Below are 24,593 nucleotides of genomic sequence, written 5' to 3' on the forward strand. Positions count from 1 at the left end.
CAGAGCAAAATTGAAAAGAAAAATCCATTCTTTTTCTTCCCTGGTCCTTCAAGCAAAAGCAAAAAGATAAATTCATGGAAAATTTGACATCCCAAAGAGGAAGATAAATCGCAGTCCGGAAAACAATTTCTGTTCTCATCCACTAAAGACCGCTCTATTCTTAGTCGAAGTGTTACCAAAACTAAGTAAATCAAGTGCAACGTAATTTCTAGAGGACCAATTACTTTAGTATACCACCCTTTGAGCAAGTTCATTACATGTTTCGAAACAAAAACATGCCAGTCGATCTTTGAAAGCCGATCTCGCAGAGCAATGATCATCACATTGATCATTTTGTATACTTGTATAGCAAAAGCAACCTCATGTTGGTGCTGACTGAATAAATAAACTCTCTCTTCTACATATCAATTTCCAGGACAATGAAAAGCTTCCCTTTGGCCAATTGTAGCTAAAAGCTAACTTTTGGATTAATTGTTGAAACTGAAAATGGGGCGAAAGTCTATTTTAGATCCCTAAAACTAGCAAAGAAAAATACTCCTATTTTCCAAATAATTAAAATTATTCAATATCTATAATAACCGCCATTTAATTTCTTCAGATTTTAACATATAAAATAAATATAAATTTATGATTTTTATATGTTGGCATTTTATTAATTTAAATTTTGTTTTAGTTCGAAAATTCTTCACTTCCTTTCTTCATCTTAGTTTGCAACTCAGCAAAACTTAAAAACTTTAAAGAAGAAAATTAGAAAGTTGAGTTCCAAATTTCCTTAAATAAGCAAAAATTAAAAAGTTTTTTTTCATACGCATTCTTTCTTTTTTTTTTTTTTTCGATACAGGCGCAAGAGCTAGAGATATTAGACATAGATGTCGCAAGTAATTTGGCACTAACAAGCACAACAACAGTGAATAATAGAAACCAAGCTAATTAAAATAAAATAAAATAAATCATGAATAGGGAATTTGTGAAAAAGAGGAATATATATAAATATATAATTATATATTTAATTAAATCCAAAAATTTTGATGTGGCATTGATTAAGTTTTTTTTATAATTAAAAAAAAAAAAGAAAAAAGAAAAAAGTGGTGGTGCAACATTCGAGATTCAGAATTTTTCTTACACTAGAAACTAATTAAATCTGGAAAATGATGAAGTTGTTTATTTTCTGGTGCATAAGATGCTGCAAATGGATCTTTACTATTTGCACCATTATTCATACTTACACCATCTTCATCATGATCATCAAAAACCTCCCATTTATCTGTAATTATCGTCGTCATAACCCTCTCTGTACCGAAGTTGCTTATCGGTCTCACGACGATGGCCATATCTTTGATGTCGTCCAAAATTTCATATCCCTCTTCCAACAGCATCAATTCCTTATCATTACAATTTCCATTGACGATCTTCTCTACCTCACGAATATCTTCATCACGTATTTGCTCAATTTTGGGACACTCAGACTCTTTGATAACACCGAAATCGGTGCAAAAAACGAAGTAAAGAGAGAGTTTCTCACCTTGAGCTTTAGCTTTCTGAAGAATTTCAAGAGCCATTGAAGCTTCTTCTTTGTTTCGACTGGGTGGTGATGAATGAATTCTCAAAAGATCTTGATCGATCCCTCTGCATATGGTGGTGTAAACCTGGGAAATCTCGGTGAGAATGCATGTCATCGCTTCCTTGATGAGGTTGATCCTCATATTTTTTGGGTCTTCGGGTTTGATCTGAATCAGCGAATCCAAGAAAGCTTGCAATTTCATAAGCTTTTTGAGCTCGTCAATCAATGCTTCACGATCATCCCCTTTCTTAATCCCTTTCTTTCGTCTAGAATCCGACGAAATGAAGGCGGATTTCTGATCCAAATAAACAAAATATGCACGTACAAATGCATTGAATCCCCCGGTTTTGCTGGGTTTCGAATGTCCGTCGCTGAAAGTCGAGAGATCGAAAGGCAAACGTCCGATGAGTTTGGCGTTGGGTAGGTTGCAGCAGAAGACGCCGTGCATGAGCATCAAACCCTTTAGTGCTACGACCCAGCTCCTGGTCTTTTCCATTCTTGTGGATAACGACCAAACCAAGGGTTTCAAATGGAGTGGTGAAGTCCTAAGCCATAGATAAACTCTCTGGAAGTTCTTGAAATCGACGAAGGATTCGTCGTGGCTTGTGGCTTTGATGACGGTTGCTTCAAGATCTGGGTTTCTGTAGGAGGTTTTTTGGGATATGCTGCTAACCCATACGCTGTTCTTGTCTTTGATTGCCCCTGCAATTTTCTTCCAAAGCTTCATTTTTTTTTTCTTTTTTTGTGCATTCAATAACCTCTTCAAAGGTTAAATTGATTTTTTTTTTTTTTTTTCGATTGTGAATCAGAGAGATTTCCCCATTTGATCAAAAAGATTTCATTGTTGTAGTTCTTTCATGGGGTTTGTTTGCATTCTGTGTTTTCTTTTTTCTTCTTTTTCTCACTGATTGAGTTTTTTTGTTTGAGCAATTGGTAGTCTATTAATTAAAAACTTGTGGATCCCAAAAAAGAAAGGAAAAAAAAAAAAAAAAAAAACCATTAACATTCTGGCATAGCCAGATTAGAGAAATGTGGTGTACGTAGCTTAATTTGTTAAGCTTTGTTTTTAACTAGAGATTTTGACGGTGATGTTTTTGTTTTTATTTTATTTTTAAATTTAGACTTTTTCAAAATTTGCTGTATTGTACATTGTATTTGTATCGTGCCTGTCTTTCTTTTTTCTTTTTTCTTTTTTTTAAATGAAATATTGTGCCAATTAATTAAATTATATGAAGACGTGCTAATTAGATTCTATTTTAGGGCATAATAATTGGTTCATGGTTTAATGTAGTAGCTAATCTGGCACAATGTAGTGGTTCCAACTTCCAACCAATATATTCATTTTAGGTGTGACAGTTATTTAAAAACACACTCAACTAATTTTATTTTATTCTATTTAATTTTATTTTTTATTGCCAGTCAGTGGTATATGCTAGCCGGCTGCTTCTAGGCGTATATTACACCATAATCGAATTTGTCCCATTTGCATCTCTTTAAAACTTTATAGTTTATATCTTTCTTTTTTTTCGGTTTTCAGAAAACAAAAAAAAGTGTTTAATGATTGTATAATGATAATTAATGAAAAGAAGTGAGATAAATTTTTCTTAATTGATTGAGAGGGGAGAAGATCATAAAAAATTAATGGTTTTATATATATATATATATATATATATATTTTGGGGTGAGAATTACAATAATTTTCTAATGTAAAAAAGGAAGCGATGGAGGGGTGGAATCTGAAAAGAGTTTTTTTGATAACTAACCAACTTTACAATTGCATTTTAGAAAAATAGCAAATTTTTTTATTTTTTTAAAAACTAACCAATATTTTACCCGTTTGGACTAAAGTACCCTTATCTACAAAAGCTTTCCTTTCTTCTACACAGCCGTTCGTTCGTGGGGGTGGGGTTTATACAAAATTGTTCGTGGGGTTTCTCTAAACTCTTTGCATCTCATCGCCTCTCACTCTCATTTTTTTGTATTTTCTCAGATTTCAAACTAAAATCAGGTAAAAATTTTATCTTTTTTCTTATTAGATGAAAGTAAGGAAATATGTATTTTTTTTGTTTTTTCTCTTTCTATTTTTTCTTGTAAGTTTTATTAGTTTATGGTTTTTTAAGCTTTTTATTTGATATGGGTATGCAAGAAATTGATTTATGAGATGTTCTATGTGATTTTAAAGATACTTTAGGTGACATATGGTTTGAAAATGGGAGAAATTTTGTGTAAAACTGAAAAATCACGAAAAACAGTAAAAACAGAGGAAATTTGGCGAAAAAGATGAATTTCCGCCAATTTCCTCCAATTTGTCAGTTTTCGCAAATTTCCGCCAATTTTCCGCCAATTTTCCGCCAGTTTTCCGCCATTTTTCCGCCAGTTTTCCATCAGTTTTCCGCCAGTTTTCCTCCAGTAGGAAAAAGCTATATTTGGCCCGAAAAAAAAAACAGAATCAACTTTTTTAATACAGTTAATATGTTTGTTTAATATTATTCAAAATTTTATATATTTATTGATTTAGTTTAACGTTATTCATTTAATTTTGTAGTCAAATGGAAGATGATGACATTGTAATTGCGGTTTTATACAATGGAACATTGGTACAAAATGATAGTGGTGATTGGGAATATCGAAATGGTAAAAATGTAATGGTTTCCGTCGGCAAGAGATGCACAAAATCAGAGTTAGAGGACTGTGGCATATTTACACTCAAGACCATCGAATTCTTACATGCTAGATTACCATTGACATTCACACAAGATAACATGGAGTTCTTTAGGAAGAACTATGCATATGAGGTTTACAACAAAGAACTTAGCATATGAGCTGCGTGGTGATGCTTTTTTCTTTCCTTTTTTCATGTTTATAGATGCATATTATTTATTATATTTGACTTTTAATTGTAAATATAATGGTGGCTTATAATGTTCATTTAACAAAGATAACAATGTGGTATTGATGTAATGATAAGTAATTGACCTTATAGGAAATGTGTCATGTTTATTTATTAGAATTCCGTTATGCACAAACGCCTTAAGAGCTCAATTGCAAATTTTAAAAAAATTTCCGCTTGTCGGAAATATTTCCTATAGGCCGAAAAATTTTCCTACTGGAGGAAAAATGGAGGAAAAACGTTCCTCCAGTCGGAAATCCCATATGAAGAAAAATTGAAGCCTCTTGATAAATTTCCGCCAGGTGGAAAAATTTTCCTCCAAGCGGAAATAGTTTTCCTCCTGTTGGAAAACATTTCCTCCAAGCGGAAATTGTTGAATAATTTTTACTCCTATTAGAAACTAATTTCCTCCACTTGGAAAATCAATTTCTAATAGATTATATAAGTTAATAGTAGGATAAAAAAAATTGGGAGTGGAGACAAATATTATATAAGATGAAGATGGAATTAACAAAAAATGTAGTGACATTTAAAATCAATAACCATTTTAAATAAAAATAAAATTGATATATGTTTGTTTTTATTTTCAAAATCATTTGGACATTTCATAAAATGATATGTAAACTAAAGATTGAAAATCAATTCCAGAAAGCATCTTTTCATTTAGGATTAAATTCAAAAAAAAAAAAAGATATGAAATAATTATCAAAACATATTAAACCATAACACTAAATTAAAACTTTCTAATTCGAAGCATAAGACAATGGATTCGTACATCTCTGCCTATAATGTCCAACACCACCGCATCGGCTACATCTACGTCCAATAACATCTTCACCTTCGGATGGTATGCGTTGCATCCTTGGTCTACCGGCTCGCCTACGTGTCCATCTTGGTGGAAGAACAATGCGACTTGCCACGTCATCCGGGACATGCCACTGTTTTTCATCTAACAAAGGATAAATGGACTCAGCATAAGCTGCACGATATGCATCCGCGGTGTAGTAATGAGAACACATGCCATAAGGAGCAATTTTTCGGTCTCTGCAAGCGGCAATACAATGATCACAAGGATATTGATCAAGATCGAAGACTTTGCATGAGCATGTTTTTGATTGGAGATTAACTGTACCCCTCAAACTCCCACCTTCCACAAGAAATTCATGCATATTAATGGCTTTCACACGTAGTCCGATGGACTCCAAATTTCGTAGTTTAAGTTGCTCTTCCATATGGTCAGTCACAGGCTTTGTCAATTTTGCACCTGCAGTATGTCGCTCATAAAACCACCTTTGCAGTAAATCCCGTATGTGCTCTATTAATGCTACTATTGGCATCTCTCTAGCATCTAGCAGAATGCCATTCAAGCTTTCTGCAATATTGGTGGTCATGATAGTGTACCTTCTACATGGACAAAGAGAACGTGCCCACCTTGTAGGGTCACATGATCGAATGTACTGGGCAGCCCTAATGTTTTTTGCCTCAATTTGCCCCATATAAAACTTAAAATCTTCAACCAAATATGCACTAGCTGCGAGCATGAAACATTGTATTATTGATTCATCTTTCGCATGTCCATTTGCTTTAATATTTCTGCTTATATGGTACGTGCACAACGCATGGTATGCATTGGGAAAAACTTTGCGTAATGCCCTTTCAATAGCGGGGTGTCTATCACTCACAAACACCAAATCTGGAAAATCTCTGATGACATCCTTCAGGTTTTGGAAAAACCATGTATATGCTTGCTCGTTCTCTCCATCTCCAATGCCGAAAGCCAAAGGATATATTTGCTTATTGCCATCCATGCCCGATGCAATATACATGTACCCTTTTTATTTCCCTTTCAATGTAGTTGCATCAACAGCCAATACGAATCTTATGTGGGATTTAAATCCCCTAATGCTTGCTCCAATCGCCATAAAGAAATATACAAAATTGTTATTATCGTCTGTTTTGATACGTGTAACAGTCCCAGGGTTCTTCGACACTAACTCAAAACAGTAGGCAGGTAACTTAGCAAAATTCTCCTCTTGAGATCCCCTAACACTGTTAAGTGCATACTCTTTACCTCTCCATGCTTTGTTGTAGCTTATATTCACCCCATATTTCTGCAAAAAATCATGTTGAATTTCTTTGGGTTTGTAAACACGTGCAATACCTTCATATTTAGATTTGATACATTGCCCGATAACCCGGCTACTAGCTTGCTTGTGTTCTCGATGCACGATATCTAACGAGCAACTGTGTACATTATCAAAAATTCTCACAACAAATATTTCTCCATTTTTAAATGTGGTTGCACGTAGTCGCCATTTACAAGTATTTTCCAAGCATACAACCTCATACCGTTGTGTAGTTGATCGTGTCACCTTGAACTCCTTATTTTCTCGCATGCAATAGATACTCAGTTTATTCTGTAGGTCACGTTTGTTGCGAAATAATTGTCCAACTACTATGCTCTCACAGCCAGTGAACTTTGACGAAAATATGGCCATAGAACCACTTCTGTTGCTCGATGATATGTGGTCACTTGTAGCACGATGAACCCTAACATCATCAACTCCTTCATTGTTCATTTCAGGATGCATATCATTATCATTATCCGGCAACTCATGATCAAAATCTACATCATTATGACCAACATCATCCCCTGCTGCATTGTAATTCTCATCATGATCAATATGATGCAACTGCTCATACTCCTCGTCGTTAGGAAACCGTTCAGCATAGTCACCTCCAACATCAACTCCTTCGTGAATGTTAAATGATGTCCAGGCCCCCCCACGAACATCAACTTGATCTCTAAACTGAGTTTCTTGAACCATAATTTCTTGAGATGTAGCCTGAATTGGTTCAGTACCGGAAGCTTGTGGTAGACGACCGCCAATTGGAGGACAAGAAAAAGAATGAAGATTACTCCCACTATCCGAAGCAAATGCTGTTTGATGAACATTTCTACATACATGTTCAACTTTTGAAATCACCTCAACATACAATGGAGGCCGCATCATTGTCATCCCTCCATTCCTCACTTCTTGAAGAAAGCATTTCACATCCCTATCACATCGTATTTCTGTAGGATCCAACTTTTATGCACATCGTCCATATATCCATTTTAGCTTTAGCAAATATTCATTTCGATCTATCTCAATAGAATTGAAAATCTCATCCTCTAACTCTGATTTTGTGCATCTCTTGCCGACGGAAACCATTACATTTTTACCATTTCGATATTCCCAATCACCACTATCATTTTGTACCAATGTTCCATTGTATAAAACCGCAATTACAATGTCATCATCTTCCATTTGACTACAAAATTAAATGAATAACGTTAAACTAAATCAATAAATATATAAAATTTTGAATAATATTAAACAAACATATTAACTATATTAAAAAAGTTGATTCTGTTTTTTTTTTCGGGCCAAATATAGTTTTTTCCTACTGGCGGAAAACTGGCGGAAAATTGACGGAAAACTGGCGGAAAAATAGCGGAAAACTGGCGGAAAATTGGCGAAAAATTGGCGGAAATTTGCGAAAACTGACAAACTGGAGGAAATTGGCGGAAATTCATCTTTTTCGCCAAATTTCCTCCGTTTTTACTGTTTTTCGTGATTTTTCAGTTTTACACAAAATTTCTCCCATTTTTAAACCATATGCCACCTAAAGTATCTTTAAAATCACATAGAACATCTCATAAATCAATTTCTTGCATACCCATATCAAATAAAAAGCTTAAAAAATCCTAAACTAATAAAACTTACAAGAAAAAATAGAAAGAGAAAAAACAAAAAAAATACATATTTCCTTACTTTCATCTAATAAGAAAAAAGATAAAAATTTTACCTGATTTTAGTTTGAGATCTGAGAAAATACAAAAAATTGAGAGTGAGAGGCGATGAGATGCAAAGAGTTTAGAGAAACCCCACGAACAGTTTTGTATAAACCCCACCCCCACGAACGAACGGCTGTGTAGAAGAAAGGAAAGCTTTTGTGTAATTTTCAATTTTATCAAGGATATTTTTGTCCCAAGGTGGCTAGTTTTTTAAAAAAAAAAAAAATTTTGCTATTTTTCTAAAATGGAGTTGTAAGGTGGTTATTTATGGGAAAAACCCATCTGAAAATCATTTTGGCGGCCCATACACACACACACACACACACACACACACACACACACACACACACACACACACATACACTAGATAAAATATTTTAAATGACCATTTATTTACAAAAAAAAATTATTAATTGAATTTTTATAAAAGATATGTAAACAAAAGAATCTCATTTACATTATTTTTATTTCCATATATTTATTTTGTCCATAAAATATTATTTCCTAATTGATAATTATAATATTGTAATACTGTTGTTAAAAACCTACTAAATTAAATGTTGAAAAAAGAAAAGAAAAAATTAAATTACAAATATTAGTGTATGGTAAGTAAGATACTATATTAGGAAAAACAGTAAAATAATAAACATTTTAATAAATGGTACCTTAAATAGATGAAAAACACAAAAGGCAAAAACATTAGCACTTTATATTTAATACATAATTATACTACAATAATACTATCAAAATTTTTCTAAATTAGTGTAATAATAATAATAATAATTTATAGATAATAATATTTTTTAAATGACAATATAGTAACTGGGGGACCAAAATATATATTCTTTTTAATATATAAAATGTATTTTTCAGAAAAAAATATTAGAAACATATATATAAATAAGAAAATTAATTAATTTATTGTTAATTATAAATTATAAAAGGAAATTAACACTAATGATTAACGAAATTGATTCCAATTTAAGAATAATAGTATGTTATAATTTAACCATTGGATCCAAACTGTTTACGTGGCGCAATTTGACGATTGGATCCAAACTGTTTATGTGGTATAATTTGGTTAAGTTAAATAGAGATGGATTTGATCCAAACTCACAATTTAAAAAAAAAAAAAAATTCCACTACACTAAATTCACTTGTCAATATTAATATATATTTTGTTAAGGATCCAAGTATGCACTTGTTCGATAAGAAGTGCTAAATTATTAATTATTAGGTGTTATATCATTATTATGATTATTTTTTTAAATGAAGGATTCCAACTAATGATTATTGTTTGAAAAACAATGGTTTTTATAGTAACGATAGAAACAAATATCCGAATCCATCATCCTGATTATAAAAAAAAAGTTATAAATAAACATAGCTTTTATGCTTTCTTTATAAAGATCACAATATATTTTAAATTAAAAGAGGAGAGGAGATTTCACCAACAAGAACCCAAATATGAAACTGTATGTGGTTTTACACAATTGAACCAAAATTAGAAATACTAAATGAAAATAATTTGCTATTTAGTTCTTGATAGATTATTAAAAAAAAAAAAAAAGAAAAAGAGAGAAAGAACAAGAAAAAAAGCCAATTTAGCAAATGCATATATACATATATATATATATATATATATATATATATATATATATATATATATATATATATATATATATATATATATATATATATTCTTTTGGTAAAAGAATTAACAAATTAATATGAAAAAGGGAAAAGAAAGCGTTTTGCACGATTCTGACGTCAAGTGAAAACAACTAGACATGAAGCTCTTCATCTTCTTTGTAATATTGGAGTTCACGCGGATTCCTGATTCACCCTATGTAGTTCTAAGGCATGCACTTGTCTCTTTCATCACCATCACCATACCTGAATATTATTAGCTCTCATCTTTATACACAGATCAGTGACACTAAAAAGCTCCAACCTCTTTTTGCCCATCTTATTTTTCACTTTTTGTTCAGGGACTGTTTGGGGATGTAGCTGGTTTTTCTTGTTGAATAACAGAGGACCAGAAGCAGAAAGTAATTAAGGTTTAAAAATTAAGTGTTTTTAGGATGATAACAATTGTAGTTTCATTAACTTGTTAATATTGAATCATAAAATTATGGTTTTAAGCAATCCTACATCACTTCCCAATTCCCATTTGTTATTCTAAATACCCCAAAACATTTCTTTCTAAAGTTTATAATATTGAATATTATCGTTAAAAGCTAGCTTAAACGTAGCACTTAACCCAAGTAATTAAAATTATAATCCTTCCTCTATTTGTTCACATTATTTACTCGCTCCCAATTTCCAACAATTAATTTCTTCTTAATTATCAGTTAGAATTATATTAATTCTAATCCAAATATAAATGTTTTCTTTTAGTAAAAACTTTAACATTTATCTTGTATAGTGATAACAAAACAAACAAACAACGTACAAATTAGTAGCGTGGGCCAGTGACATTTGAACAGGGTATGAAACTTCTAAAGCATATCGAAGAACTTAAAAGCAATATGATGTTTTAGGAAATATTCCTATCCTAGTTGGGCTAGCTATAAGCTAGTTGATATTCCATTTTATATTGGCAGAAAAACCGGACTGTTATAAGAAGTATATGCATGACCAGATCAAGGTTGATAGGTTATTTGCATTAAATCAACATTGTATCCTAATTATTTTGCATTGGATTTTGTTTGTATAAAATCTGGATTTCCTAAAGTCATCGATCAAGATTATATATATATATATATTATACATAATTAGTCTAATATTAGATTAACATTATGGTTTTATCATAAAAACTTCCTTTATCAATTTTTGAACCGTTTTAATATTTAAAATTTAAAAATACATTAATAGTTTCTTATATTCTTATAAAACTCATTTGGCCCAAATATATTGTTGCCACTGTGACTTTTTACTAGAAATCATTGTTAACTATCATAATCATGCAATTAGATGAATTATGTGTAATTGATATCTTATATAGTAGCACAAATTGGACTACGCCTAGTAGAATAAGGCTTATATGTTATGCTTAACAGCTTTAGAGATAGGAACCAAATTAAAATTTTCCAAATCAGCTGATTATGACTATCAATACAGGTGGTAATTTGTCTCGTGATGCCCAGACCTAAAGCAGTGGGTTTTCCCTTATTAATAGGGGCAGTAACGAGGCAATTTTTTTTGCTTTAGGTTGGAATTGCTGTAGGGACAAGAAATATAATTTTGATCCCATATATATTAATGTATAATAAAAAAAAGTATATTATTATTATTATTCATTTTTTATACATTTAATTATAAATTTCATCTATTTTGTTTATTGCTTTTCTTTTTTGTTAAAATGGAAATAACAATATTTAAATTTTTTTTAAAAAAATTTATAAATTAAAACGGAACAAGAAATGGGGAAACCTTTGCACTGATATGGGAAATCCCTATTCTGCCTTTGTCACACTATAACCGGTAGGCGGCCCCATTGCTATCCCTGGCTGTGACTAAAGAGCTGGGTTAGTTGTGCTATCACAAATTATCTAATTCATAAAATTGAGATATTACCAAAAAAAAAAAAAAAAAAAAAAAGGATTAGGGAGATGCATATAGGATTGGCTTTAAGAAATCTTTTCCGTGAGGAGAAGCGGGCAATGCAAAAATGGTACAACACATCAGAAATCACTTTACAACTGATTTGCATCGAAATATACAAACGGCTAAAAAAAAAGTTTTTAAAGCTCTCTGTGGAGACTACTGCCCTACTGCTGCTATTTATCCTGCTTTCCGCTTCCCCTTTGCATCTCTTTGTTTCTCTCTCTCTCTCTCTCTCTCTCTCTCTCTCTCGATCTCTCTCTCTCTCTCTCTCACAACATAGCTTATTAGCTTTTTCACACTTAATAGGGAGGTGTAAGCCTCGAAAGCCTTTGGTACTTCGGTAGGGCGCCCTTAAACCAAAAAAAACATTTAATAAGGGTATCTTGGCAAAGTAACAAATCTATCTTATTCTCATGCATATAGTAATGTTACAGCAAACTGTACTTCTGCTGTAGATTTAATCATTTAAATATGTATTCTTTGAAAAATAATCAGATTACATATATATATATATATAAATGTTTTTCTGCTCCATAACGTGTAGATTTAACCATTTACGTGCATATCCTTTAGAAAATAAACGGATTACACATGTATAAATGTTTTAGACTCTCATAGATGGGCATTTTTTATAACAAAACATCTATTGCGTGTGTGTGTGTGTATCTCTCTCTCTCTCTCTCTCTCTCTCTCTCTCTCTCTCTCGCTATATATATATATATATATATAGATAGCAATTTGATGATGTGGCTAGTCCCCTATCATAATATGGGCATTTTTATACTATGTTGCGAAACATATTGTCAGGGGCTCTTATGTCCGCAACATATTGTTGGACAAAATCAAGACCAGTTGATGCTCACATTATAACGGTGGATTAATGCCTACATTAGCAAAATTTATATATATATACACATTTATATAAAAAATTTCTATTATGCGTGAAAGTTTGAAGAAATTTTTATCTAGAAAACATATTTTCTGAGATGTAAACGTTAAACAACATATTATTTAATATTGTTGGGAGCAAAAATTTATTCAGGATTTCTATATAGAAGCGCTAATATATATATATATATATATCCGTTTTCTACAGAAACCAAGAAAAGCACAGAAAATATTCACCAAAAAAAAAAAAAGAAAAGCGGTGGGATTGTAAGATTTTCAACACAAACTCTCTCTCTCTCTCTCTCTCTCTCTCTTCCGGATTGTTTCTTAAAGCAAACAAAGCGCAAAGGAAAAGGGTCTCTCTCTCACAATCCCACAGAGAAAGAGAGAAAAGAAAAAGAGAAACAAAGGGGCCAATAAAGAAAGGAAAAGGTTAAAAGTAAAGTATTCCCACATTAAAAAAAATAAAAAATAAAAAAAAATAAAAAGAGACGAAAAATGGGTTGGAATCTTTCTTCCCTACCTCTGCTAACATTAGTGTGCATAGACTATCCTACATCGCCACCTCTCTCTCTCCCGGTGCTCTACTACTACTCTTACTTTTCATACTCTCTCTCTCTCTCTCTCTTTTATTCTCTCTCATACGTAGACAAAGTTTAGTCCTTCTCATCTTCTCTCTCTCTCTCTCTCTCTCTCTCACGAGACTATGAACATCTTCTCTGTAGGATTTTCAAGTGGAGATGATTTTGTAAGTAGTCCTATATTTCTCTCTCCCTTTTTTTCTTTCTCTTCCAAAAGATCAATGGCTGAACTACTATATTGGTCATATTTATGGGTTTTCTTTATAGCCTTGTTTGAGTCTAATTATTTGGTTGTTTATAGATGTAATGGATTTGATTGTTTGAGTTCTGTCATTATTAATTTTGGACCATTTTAGGATGGAAAAGAAAGCAAAGTTGCTGCAGCGTATGTAAACGAAAACAGAGCTACAAAACAGAGAGTTGGTATGGAAATGCACCATGATGATGAAGATGTTGAAGTGGATTTCGAAATCTGGCCTGTAGAGCATCCCATGGAACCCCCAGATGAAGATAGACCTGTTAAATGTCCAATGTCTGCTGATTCTTCTGTTATTAATGTAAGCACTTTTTCCCCCGCTTTTTTATCCCTGAGAAAAATTGATGTTTCATTTGTTTTTCTGTTAAAGTTTTGTTTTTTCAACTTAACTGTGTTTAGTTGGCTTAGTTCAAATATTAATTATTTTTAAAAAGAGTTTGTTAAGCATCTCAGTTAATTACAACTTTTAATTCGAAATTTATGTTTTTTTTTTTTTTTGTTTTAGTTTTTAATTATTTAAGATGTTTAATAAACTTAAACCATCAATATAAAATATTTAAAATAAGTAAATTATACAAAAATAATAAAAAATTCCGAAAACCAAAAATATAAACGTTGTCAGAACATTGAGTTTAATTATTTTATACTGTAGTTCAATTATTTTATGCTGTGGTCCTTTTACCCAATAAATTAATATCATGATGTATTTATTATATACGCATTTTATCATATTCTAATTCAAAGCAATATTTGTAATATTATTATTGGTTTCGCTTACTAGTCAAACTAATATTTGATGTAGGCAAATTGCATATAATTAAGTAAAAAAAAAAAAAGAAATGAAAAACATAAACATTATCAAATGACACTAGTGGAAATTCAATTATTTTATGTTGTGTATTTTATCATATATTCTAATTCAAACTAATTTTGTAAGGAACAATTTTTTTTTTTTTTGTTCTATTCAAATTATAATATATATATATATATATAATAGTTAATTATTATTTGGGTTTAATTCATTAAAGGAAGGAGGAAAACGAGAGAAAAGGTTTGGTGAGAGCATGAGGAAAAGAGCAGAAGTTTCAGAAGAAATGAACAAAGGAGGAATGGAGGAGGTAGTAGAAGAGCGTCCAATCAAAACGGTGCGTAAAAGGCATCATACACTCACACATGGAGGAGACCATATCATAATGCCTTTATCAAGAATGCCACCTCTTCCTTCTCTTCCAACTCAGAGCGTCACCATCTTCCAAATGCTTCAGCAATTTGACAAGTTCGAGTCCTGAATTTATTTATAAAAAAAAAAAAATTAAAAAACCCAAAAAAAAAATAATAAAAAAAAAAATTTAGACCCTTTTAATTTCTCATCAAAGTATGGTATTTTTCCAAACCCACTTGGAGTGATGAGAAGAAAAAAAAACTCAATGTTTGTAGCTTGGTACTACTATAGGACAAGAAAAAATCCAACCAGTAGCATGGACATTTCCGTAAAATTCACCTGCTTCTTTTCTCTTTTTTTTTTTTCCCCCTCAGATTTTTGTTCAGTATAATATATATAATATTAATATATCACCAAATCTTTCATGTTGATTTCATATGGTTATATTGCTTTTGAGATTTACTTTATGGAATTACGTAATAGTAAACAAATTTAGAAGGGGAAGTTCAAATTTACGGTATGAAAATTGTCACAATGGCCATGTGAAACATTGATTTAGAGCCAATACAACGTTGAAAATGGTTGTTTGTTTGTTTTTGTGTTTGTTTTGTTTGGTTTATTTTATTTTTATTTATAACTTTTTAGAAGCAAGGATGCAACATTTGAGCTTTCTAGAAATCACCTATCCTAATACCACTCTCGTCCAAATTTGTTCAAAAAATCACCTATCTTTAATATCATTCTTGCCCAAAGATGTTCAATTTTAAAGTTCTGATGCGATTTGGTGTGCATTAGTTATGATACAAAATAGATAGATAAAGGGGGGGAAAAAAAAAATTAGCAAATCTTGAGAAAGCAAAATGCAAACTGCAAAGCACTAAAACTTTGTGAAAAGAGGAAGGGAGCAATTTTTCAAATTAGGCATGCTGCACGCATTCCAATGGAATATAAAAGCAATGAGTGCCGCTAATCAAGAGCAAAACACAGTAGTGAATTTCAAGCCATCCTTAAGAGATTAAAAAACAAAAGCATTGCCAATTTGCCACTAAAAATATGGGGAAACGAAAAAGTGCAATCAAATTATTCTTTTGCAAAAAGAACCCCCTAAAATCCTAATAAAATACCTATTAGTTACAATAGCTAAATGCTTCCAAAGGATTAATGATGTCTGCTTGCCCACTTCTCATTAGAAAACAAAAACAAAAAACAAAAGAAAGGATGGGAAATTTAAAGTTTGTTAGGAAACATAAAGCTTTGGATATACAATTCCTCTAGGTCATGTGTCAAGTCATACATAGTTTTGGCCCCAAATGATCTACTAGACAACTCTGTGTTGAGAGCACAAGTAATATGTCAATGAGCTTGCACGCATTCTTTCCAGTAGTCCCTGGTAAGAACAGAACCAGGGCTTAATCAAACTCTTCATTCCTTCACTTTTCCACCTTTTCATAGGCCTTTTAAATTCACCGTAATAAAAATTGGCCAAGACAAGACGAAATCGATCTGGATGCTTCTACCTGTGAAGTTAGTCTGAATGTTGATACAGTGCTCTCATTGCTAAATGCACTTTCATTCGACGAGGGAAATACACAGGGCAACACCCATGCCAAGGATCAGTGAAATCAAGTGTATTGCTGTACTTTTTACCGTTGAGCTGCCATTGTTATTCATTTCTGCAAGCACCCCGGCGACTGCAATGTAGATAAATCCACCAGCCGTAAACCCCTGCAAATAAGTTCAAAGGACAATGAAGTTTATGATCTGGACCAACAATTTGAACTTAAATCCCAATCAACATGTTGCTTCGACAAGACTTGCTCACCTCAATCAAAGATGACTGTCCTGGATCCTTTCCTAAGAGCAGAGCCTACACCAAAAGAAGCAAATAAACTTCACCTTTCATGTCCTAAAACCTATTAATACGAAGGGAATGACTCTGCCAATGGAAACAATACCATTGCTGTTCCCGCTAGTGCCACAAGTGCTGAAAGAAAATTGAAGAACAGGGCTTTGGAGACACTAAAACCAGACCTTACTAAAATACCAAAATCACCAACCTGCACAGGAGGTAACCAAGCTATATAGCTCAAACAATAGAAAGTTGTGAGTAAATAAATAAATAAAAAAATTGACAAATCAAGATACAAGATTAAATGGGACTAACAACTAATGCACATACAAGGCCAAAAATGCTCCTTAATAACCAATTATGTGGAGGATCTAGGTAGAAATAAGGCAACAAGGTTATTTTGTTCCTTAACGAACCACAGATGGTTTGGAACTACTTTTGGCAGAAGAGCTAACATTCAAGTGAAAACATTTCACAACAAGAATTGACAATGTAGCATCCTAGCGTAGGCCAACGATGTTCAATTATAGGGTCCAATAGGAGAGGAGGTACCAGCTAGCTCCTCTTTTCAATGGCCCGCTCTAGTTAACAAATTTAAAAGGCTAAGCCAATATGGCCTAGCCAAAAGGAAGAAGAAATGATTTCCAGATGAAGTACTATATTACATGTCCAAAGAAGGAAACGTTTCTCTAAAAGCAAACACATTTTAATGAATAAGAGAGATGTGAACCTCTTGAGGAAGCTCATGGGCAAGTAAGAACAGAGTTCTAGACCAACCACCAACTGAACCATAAAGCAAGAAAGCACTTCCTAAAGCAATCCCATCAGTAAAATTGTGCTGCAAATCAACAAAAACTTATCTATCAGTACATGAAACTTACCATCTTCCAAACATAAAAATTAACGCTGTATTACTCAAATTAACCTATAAAGAAATTGAAAATAAATAAATGAAATCCAGAGTAAAAGAACAAATCACTTACAACACCATCAGAGAAGAGATTGAGATAGCCAATCACAAGATTTGATGATGGTTTAGAATGTTCCTTCTCATTCAACACTTTAATATCACTAGCGGAGAGTTTAGCAGTATCTACATCTTCTTTATCATCTCTATCAGCAGTAGAGTGTCTCTGCAGGAGACATAAAGTACGATAATGTTATCCAGCAATTACATCTAAGTCCAACCTCGTTAATGAAATTTAGATAAGAAACAACATTCTAATAAGATTCTAATACTTTCTGCTTTGGTATGCAGCCTCAACAAGATTTTGTCTCAAATCGTGGAATTGATTCTTAACATGGAAAAATCTTGTAAAATAGGTGAGACCTGTACGATACCACAACTTTTAACCTTCGCAAGTTTCATCCTAAAAGCCCAATCAAAACCTGTAACTTATTAGCACCAAGTACAAAAAGATCCAAACAACCTTAATCAAATACTATAAATAGTTTCTTTATTTAAAGCTTAATAGCTCAACCTATTTTAATAAACACCGTTCCCTATCATAGCCCTTTACTATCAATCCTAACCCCTATTTTCACTGGTATCCAGGACTTCCAGTTTTCTTTTTGAACCAAGACCTTTATCCTCCATGATGACTACATATCTACAGCTAAAAACATGAATTAAAACCATTGGCACAATAAGTTAGCCCTATTAATTCAATTCAAGCTGTTCCACATCAAATATTTTAAGGGCATTCCAAAACACATATGTATGTCCTAACCCAACCTCTGCTCTGGGTTCAAGTCTCCATGTCCCAGTGAGCACTCCACTTAAAAGTTAGAACAAAGCGGTTTTTGATTATGACTTCATGTCACTATGAGAATCATCATGTCCTTCTGACCAAATAAATTACCTTCCTAATGTAAGATTCTTGTTGAGTGTCTTCCTTCAAAGAATTATGAGACACATCATCTGGCACTTTTTCTTCAGACGAATTATTCAGAGCAGTGCTATCTTTTCCATCAGAGGATTGTGACTGCATGTCATTATCATCCTTCAGTTTCTTACTTTTCTTATGATGATGATGGTGATGAGTGTGACTCCATGCCTTAGTTCCTCCAGAGTAATCTTCAACATATCTCACTACTTTCTCCACAAGAAGAAAAAGCACAATTCCAGCTGCATCAACCAATACAATGTTGTACCATATAAACATCTGATATAATTTGTGTTAACTTATTAACATCAAATGCTTAACCTGTTACAAAGTTTTTCCAACAAGTATATATACCAAGCCAGCATGACAAATATCTCAATTTGATTTTCAAAGCAAAGGTCGACTAGAACCAATATATCAGGAAAGTAAAGAAGATATTGCAGCCTGCAAGGATATACAGATCAAATGGAATACAATCATTTAATGAGGCATCTAATGATACTGATACAGAAAAAAAAGCATTCCTACTTTGTCCCTTATTTATCTTTTTCTTGTTTCTTTCTTAGCCAGTTATGTTAGTTTTTCCTCTTTCATTTTTCTTGTCCATTTTGAAGGTAAAATCTACCAGATCATTTAAAGGAATATGCAGAACATTAACTCAATCTCATGTATTATGTCCATCGTCATAAAAATTAAAAAAAAAAAAGTCCAGAAAAAAATTATCATCTATTATGTTTACATCTTTATCGAAACTAAGCTCCAAAACCTTTCATATGCTATGAAAAGCTGCATAAAGCTTTGTGTAGATGCAATCATGCAGAGGCAAAACACACCATACAAACATATTCTTACACTTTACACACACACGTGAGTCTGTGTATGTAAATACACCCACAAAGAGGCATGCAAATAACCAACATATGTAAATAATACAATTAATACCAGTCTAAAATAATCCATACTAACCAAGGACGGAAATTCCTACTGAAAGATCTGCTAAAGAATGGGCATGGGCATGTAAATGATGTTCATCATGGACATGGTCATCATGGTGATCATGTGAGTGAGAATGTCCACCACCTGCAGCAAATATAATCACATTAATTTATGACAAAATGTAGCGAGGAAAAATATGATTGCCAATAATAGAACCAAAAACAGAAAGTATGTTGCTTTAGATAGAGTTGACTCTTTTCATGTTGAGACCACAACTCTCAACGGTTTGAAAAACAAAAAATTTATGTAACCTGTTGTTTTGAGTAGACTGATTTATAATTCAACCACCTAACTACATCTTTCTTTTTTCTTGGAGAGGAATAGGTGAGCATTTGAAGAACTACTTGAAAAATGCAGCAAATTAACAGAGTGTAATAAGTTTACTTGGTTTCTTAAAATATTGTGAAGGAAACTAAGAAATATGAACTCAGAAACTTCCAAGAAGTAACAAACAACTAGAAATTGGACATTCTCCAATTCCCAAGCCATGAAAAATTACAGTCCAGCTGGACAGCTCCCAGTGGAGACTGCTCCAATGGGTGGCCCCCCAATGCAGAGGCCCTGCCCACCTGGACTGACAATCTCCATGGGTGGGAAAGACAGTATGTTGAACAAAAATTCTCACAATTACTAGAAAGCAACTGAAATCAATTCCACTAAAGTGATCTTCTGGCAATCTAACAAATACAAGAACTCCGGTAGTGATATAGCACAGCTATGTTCTTGACACATTTAAAACAAGCAAAAAGACTACTAGTTATAATTTGTAAATCAGTGTATGCATGTATCATCTGATCAGAATACATACCAAAAGCGTGTGGCAGCTGATGAAGAAAAGCATCCCCTAGCATGGCACCTGCCTGCAATGGCATTCTATGAAAATCAACAGCAATACACAGAGGACATTTGCATGTATAAAAAATTAGTTTTGTAACTGAATTGATTATAAAAAGTCGGGAAAAAATAGAGAAAAAATAGAAAAGTAAACTATAAATTGTTTTCTACTTCTCTTTATTTCTTTCACTAATTTCATTCCAAAAAAATCTTTAATTCAAGTAACTATTATTTGCATAGTTTATCTACTTGTATGCTAGACAGTCTATCTTGTCAATTTTTATTCCCCAACTTGAGGTTTATTCCAAAAAGGACCTACTTGAAATTAGTTAAGCCTGAGATTACATAATATAAAAGTTTCTAGGGGCCACCCAATGTGAGACAAGACCAAAGAACAAGTGTTTGAAATTAACCTCACGTTCAATAATTAAAATGACAAGATTTATAAACCAAATAAGCGAGCTTCTAGAATCTGACCCCAAATAAAGCCAATGAATCAACAACTGCCTTGGATGGTTTCCCTTGTACTGCAATAATTCAAGAAATTCAATCTTCTCATTAAGATGGACATCTTAAAATATATATATATATATATATATCAAGAAAAAGCCACAGCGGATGTTGAGAAAAAAGCTATACAAATGTATTAATATTTAAGTTACTGACCAAATATTACAGGCAAGATAGTCAGGCAAACAAGGGAAGCCATGCTCACCAAAAACGAGCAGCCCAATGCATTCATCCAGAGGCCTAGGGAAACAGAATATAAGTTAAGTTCCACATAACAGACTTCAAATCATATATCAAGATTCAAACCTCAAACCTCACATGAGATTATTTTAACAACGGAGATGTACATGATTTCATTTTACTAAATGATATCTAAAACAGAGTAAGCATGGGTTACTTTACCAGCCTATATTAGCATTACTTAATTGTATATCAATACATGAGATGATTTTCATTTTTCATTAACCCAGCCTATCAATTCAATAGACAATCATAGAAAAATGACAGCTGCATTGGTTTCTCCTAACACTAGCAGACCCCCGCCCTTCAACTCATAGATCTCTCTGACTAATGGGAGCTAATAACCAAGATGGGTTTGCTCAAATGAAAAACCATGCCTTCTGCATATTTGGGGAAGGTAAACTCACTCCCTTGACATCCAGACAGCCAAAACAGCAAATTGAAGCATCCCAAAACATTTCTGTTTCAAAGAAAAGCGAAGTTCAATGCTTCATCTCAACTACATTCTCTCTTTTTCTTTAGTGCTTTACAAAAAGCATCCCATCAGTCATATGCCTTTGGCCATAAATGGAGGATCTGGATCCATGACAAATATTTTCTACAACATCCTAGGAGATAGCCTAAATGAATAACCAAATAGAATTTAAACGAATAAAAAGGTCAATGATTAAAACCAATCACAATGTCATACAGGGTATCTAATAAAAAGGTCTAAAGTAAAACTAGTCAGATTTGTCACACTAAAATTAAGCAAATGTGCAAACAGAAAAAGCAAGGATATTTTCTTGATTTGAGGCTTTCACTACCAGGTTTTCTCTACAATTACGGTTTCAGATCAATGTTGCTCAAACTTGGATATGAGTGTCAGGTGTGCGTATGTGTCCAAGTGTTCAGATTTGTCTTTCACCAAACTTTTTCAAAGTATTTGGAGTGTCTGATGGCCATACGCATAGCAGTATCCAAGTGTCTGACAGGGGTATAGTGAGATAAAGTGAACAGTCCAAGTAACATGCCTTTATAAGCTGTCTATGGTTTGAACTACTTATAAACAGACTATTTAATGAATATACATTTCTACTGAGATATTATAGACACATAAGACTGTAATTTGCCATCCCATTGGTCTTCTTTCTATATCTTCTCGCTCTTTCCCCATCCTTCTTTTCCAATGTATTGCAATAAAATGATGCAGGTTGTGTCCTTTTGACTGCGTTAGAATTCAGAAACACCAAGTTGAGAAGTGGAACCAATGGATCATAAAAGAATGATAAATATGAATCCTTTGTGAAGGAGAACTGTAGCTCACAATACGAATTCAACTTTGACTTGAGCAGGCAATGAGTGAATAAATGACACTTAAATCCTTCCATCACAATTCAAGTGCAATTAGATTTAGATTCATTCACCTACAATAGGACTATAATCATCATCTTTCAATGATCTTTTCATGAATTTGCTATCCACTGTGCAATGTTCCCATTCCATCTCACTGATAGAAAGGTAGATATTTATTAAAAAAATCAAATAAAGATCTCATCCTATAAAGCAACATGGCTTATGAGCTTCTAACTGTCAACAATGACCATCCAAGTGAATATGTATTTCAATTTTCACTTTAAAAAACATCGCCTACAGACTTCAACCCATATATCTAGATGATTTAATAAGCATAAAAAGAAATCAGTAAACTCCATAAGTATGAAAAACTCAGGCTTCACAGTATTCACTACAGCAGTAAAGGTCATAATTTCCTTGATTCCCAAAGGTCAAAACCCAAAATCAAAACTTTAGATTATTAGCTTTCCATGCTTTTTTCTTCTTTTTCAGGCATCAAACAGTATAGTATAATGCAAAGTACAGACAGAAAATTAGACCCAGAAAAAATCAAGAAGAGTTGAGCAGCAACACGAAACAAGTCCAAAATGATCGAATGAAATTACCAACACCCGAGAGCTCGGAAACACCAAGATGTTCATGGTCATGGTCATGGTCAAGGTCGTGTTGGAACCCAAATCCATACAACCTCATATCCTCCTCCTCAGCCAATTCCTCAGGAAGCTTAAGCTTAGACTCCACCAAGCTCTCCTTATGGTGGTGATGCTGATGATACTCATGTGCATGGTGCTTGTGGTGGTGACGGTGGTCGTGCCCATGATCACAGTGGTGGTGTTGACCATGGGATTCAGGGACAGCAGATGAACAGAACCCAGAAGCAGAGCTCAGATCCAAACAAAACCCACAGACCAAAACCAACCAAACCAATACATTGCCAAACACCATTTTGTCAGCCAGTCAAAACCCACAAAAACCCAACTCCAAGTAAGGAAAACAGCGAGTGTTTCCGATTTAGGAGGGTGGTGAGATAAGGGGCTGTTTGGTTGAGGACTAGGAATGAGCCGAATTGCGGCGTATACAGGTACCCTCAACGGTGATAAAACAAACAATACCCAAGAAGAGCAAGATTATGCCGATTATTATTCCGAACGTTACAATATCCATCATTTTCTACTTTGCAATTTTTTTTATTTTTTTTTTTTGGGAAGTCCCAAAATGTGGATCTGACAGACCCAGATGGCCTTTTTTTTTTTTTTTTCTGTTGTAGCTCAGTGTGTACTAGAGGTGAAGTGGAGTGGAATGGAAAATCCTTTTTCCTTTTTCATTTTTTTGGTAAATGTGGACATACTTTGTTCATGGTTTCCTAGTAGGTGATAAACATAACTACCCATGTTCCAAGATTTTTATTTTTTATTTATTTTTCTTATCATTATTTGTTTTATTCTTTTCTATCCTAAAACTTTGATATGAAATGGTAATAAGTCCAAAATGTTATCATTTACCCTTCCATGCTATTCTTTTCTCCATTCATTACAAACCACTTTCTTTTTTTAATTCACCTTTTGGTCACTTCACTTATGATTTTGTAACATTTGACATCGTAGAGTTAATGTAGTGATGTTTTGGAATTTTAAATAGTAACTTCGATAAATTTAGAAATACATATATATAGTTTGACTTGATTATTTAAATAAAGATTATTTATAAAAATCAATTTTTATTAAATTAATAAGATTATAAAATAAAATGCACCAAAAATTTAACATAGTTTTTTTTTTTTTTTGGAGAGATTTAAGCATGTAATAATAATAAAAGTGGTTTAAATGGACAATAAAATGTAAATAACCATAATAAAGTACCTCCAAAATTTGCTTTTAGTTAAAGAGGTTTGTACAAAATGAATAATAAAAAGGTTTCTTTAACAACATTAATAATTAAAGAGATCGAATATTATTACCTTTTTAGCGTCAATTATGCATCAAAGAGATTGAATATTATTACCTTTTTTTTTTAGCGTTTATTATATATTGAATATTATTACTTTTTTTTAGCGTTAATTATGTATCATTTATAGTGAATGTGAAATCTGCTAAAAAAAGAAGAAGGCATAGGTTTTACTTTTTCAATAAGACCCTTTTTTTAAATGGGTTAACCA

General features: G+C 32.7%; 3 protein-coding genes across 4 annotated transcripts; 1 reads left to right on the forward strand and 2 right to left on the reverse strand.

The window, feature by feature from the left end:
• Window positions 1-1,067: 1,067 nt before the first annotated feature.
• On the reverse strand, window positions 1,068-2,558 carry LOC107409537 (putative clathrin assembly protein At1g25240). The gene has a single exon (XM_016016968.4). The coding sequence runs from the start codon at window positions 2,286-2,288 to the stop codon at window positions 1,125-1,127; it is 1,164 nt and encodes a 387-aa protein (XP_015872454.3). The 5' UTR covers window positions 2,289-2,558; the 3' UTR covers window positions 1,068-1,124.
• Window positions 2,559-13,254: 10,696 nt separating this feature from the next.
• LOC107405088 (uncharacterized) lies at window positions 13,255-15,224 on the forward strand. The gene is made up of 3 exons (XM_016012098.4): window positions 13,255-13,537; window positions 13,727-13,927; window positions 14,655-15,224. Exons 1-3 carry the CDS (start codon window positions 13,496-13,498, stop codon window positions 14,913-14,915), a joined length of 504 nt encoding a protein of 167 aa, XP_015867584.2. The 5' UTR covers window positions 13,255-13,495; the 3' UTR covers window positions 14,916-15,224.
• A 624-nt stretch (window positions 15,225-15,848) lies between these two features.
• LOC125418613 (IAA-alanine resistance protein 1) lies at window positions 15,849-23,784 on the reverse strand. Of its 2 annotated transcripts, XR_007237595.2 has the most exons (12): window positions 23,044-23,784; window positions 21,020-21,103; window positions 20,831-20,880; window positions 20,328-20,379; window positions 19,490-19,603; window positions 18,500-18,765; window positions 17,621-17,770; window positions 17,368-17,475; window positions 16,744-16,845; window positions 16,611-16,655; window positions 16,306-16,513; window positions 15,849-16,175 (listed from the first exon to the last, which is right to left on the reverse strand). XR_007237595.2 is itself a non-coding variant. In XM_048462608.2 (11 exons), the coding sequence occupies exons 1-11, from the start codon at window positions 23,381-23,383 to the stop codon at window positions 16,358-16,360; spliced, it is 1,467 nt and encodes a 488-aa protein (XP_048318565.2). In that variant the 5' UTR covers window positions 23,384-23,783; the 3' UTR covers window positions 15,849-16,357. The 2 variants fall into 2 exon arrangements, 1 of the variants encoding a protein (XP_048318565.2); XM_048462608.2 differs by having other exon boundaries at window positions 15,849-16,513; window positions 23,044-23,783.
• Between the last annotated feature and the right edge of the window lie 809 nt (window positions 23,785-24,593).

This window comes from Ziziphus jujuba, chromosome 12 (genome assembly GCF_031755915.1).
Source record: "Ziziphus jujuba cultivar Dongzao chromosome 12, ASM3175591v1".
Classification (NCBI taxonomy): Eukaryota; Viridiplantae; Streptophyta; class Magnoliopsida; order Rosales; family Rhamnaceae; genus Ziziphus; species Ziziphus jujuba.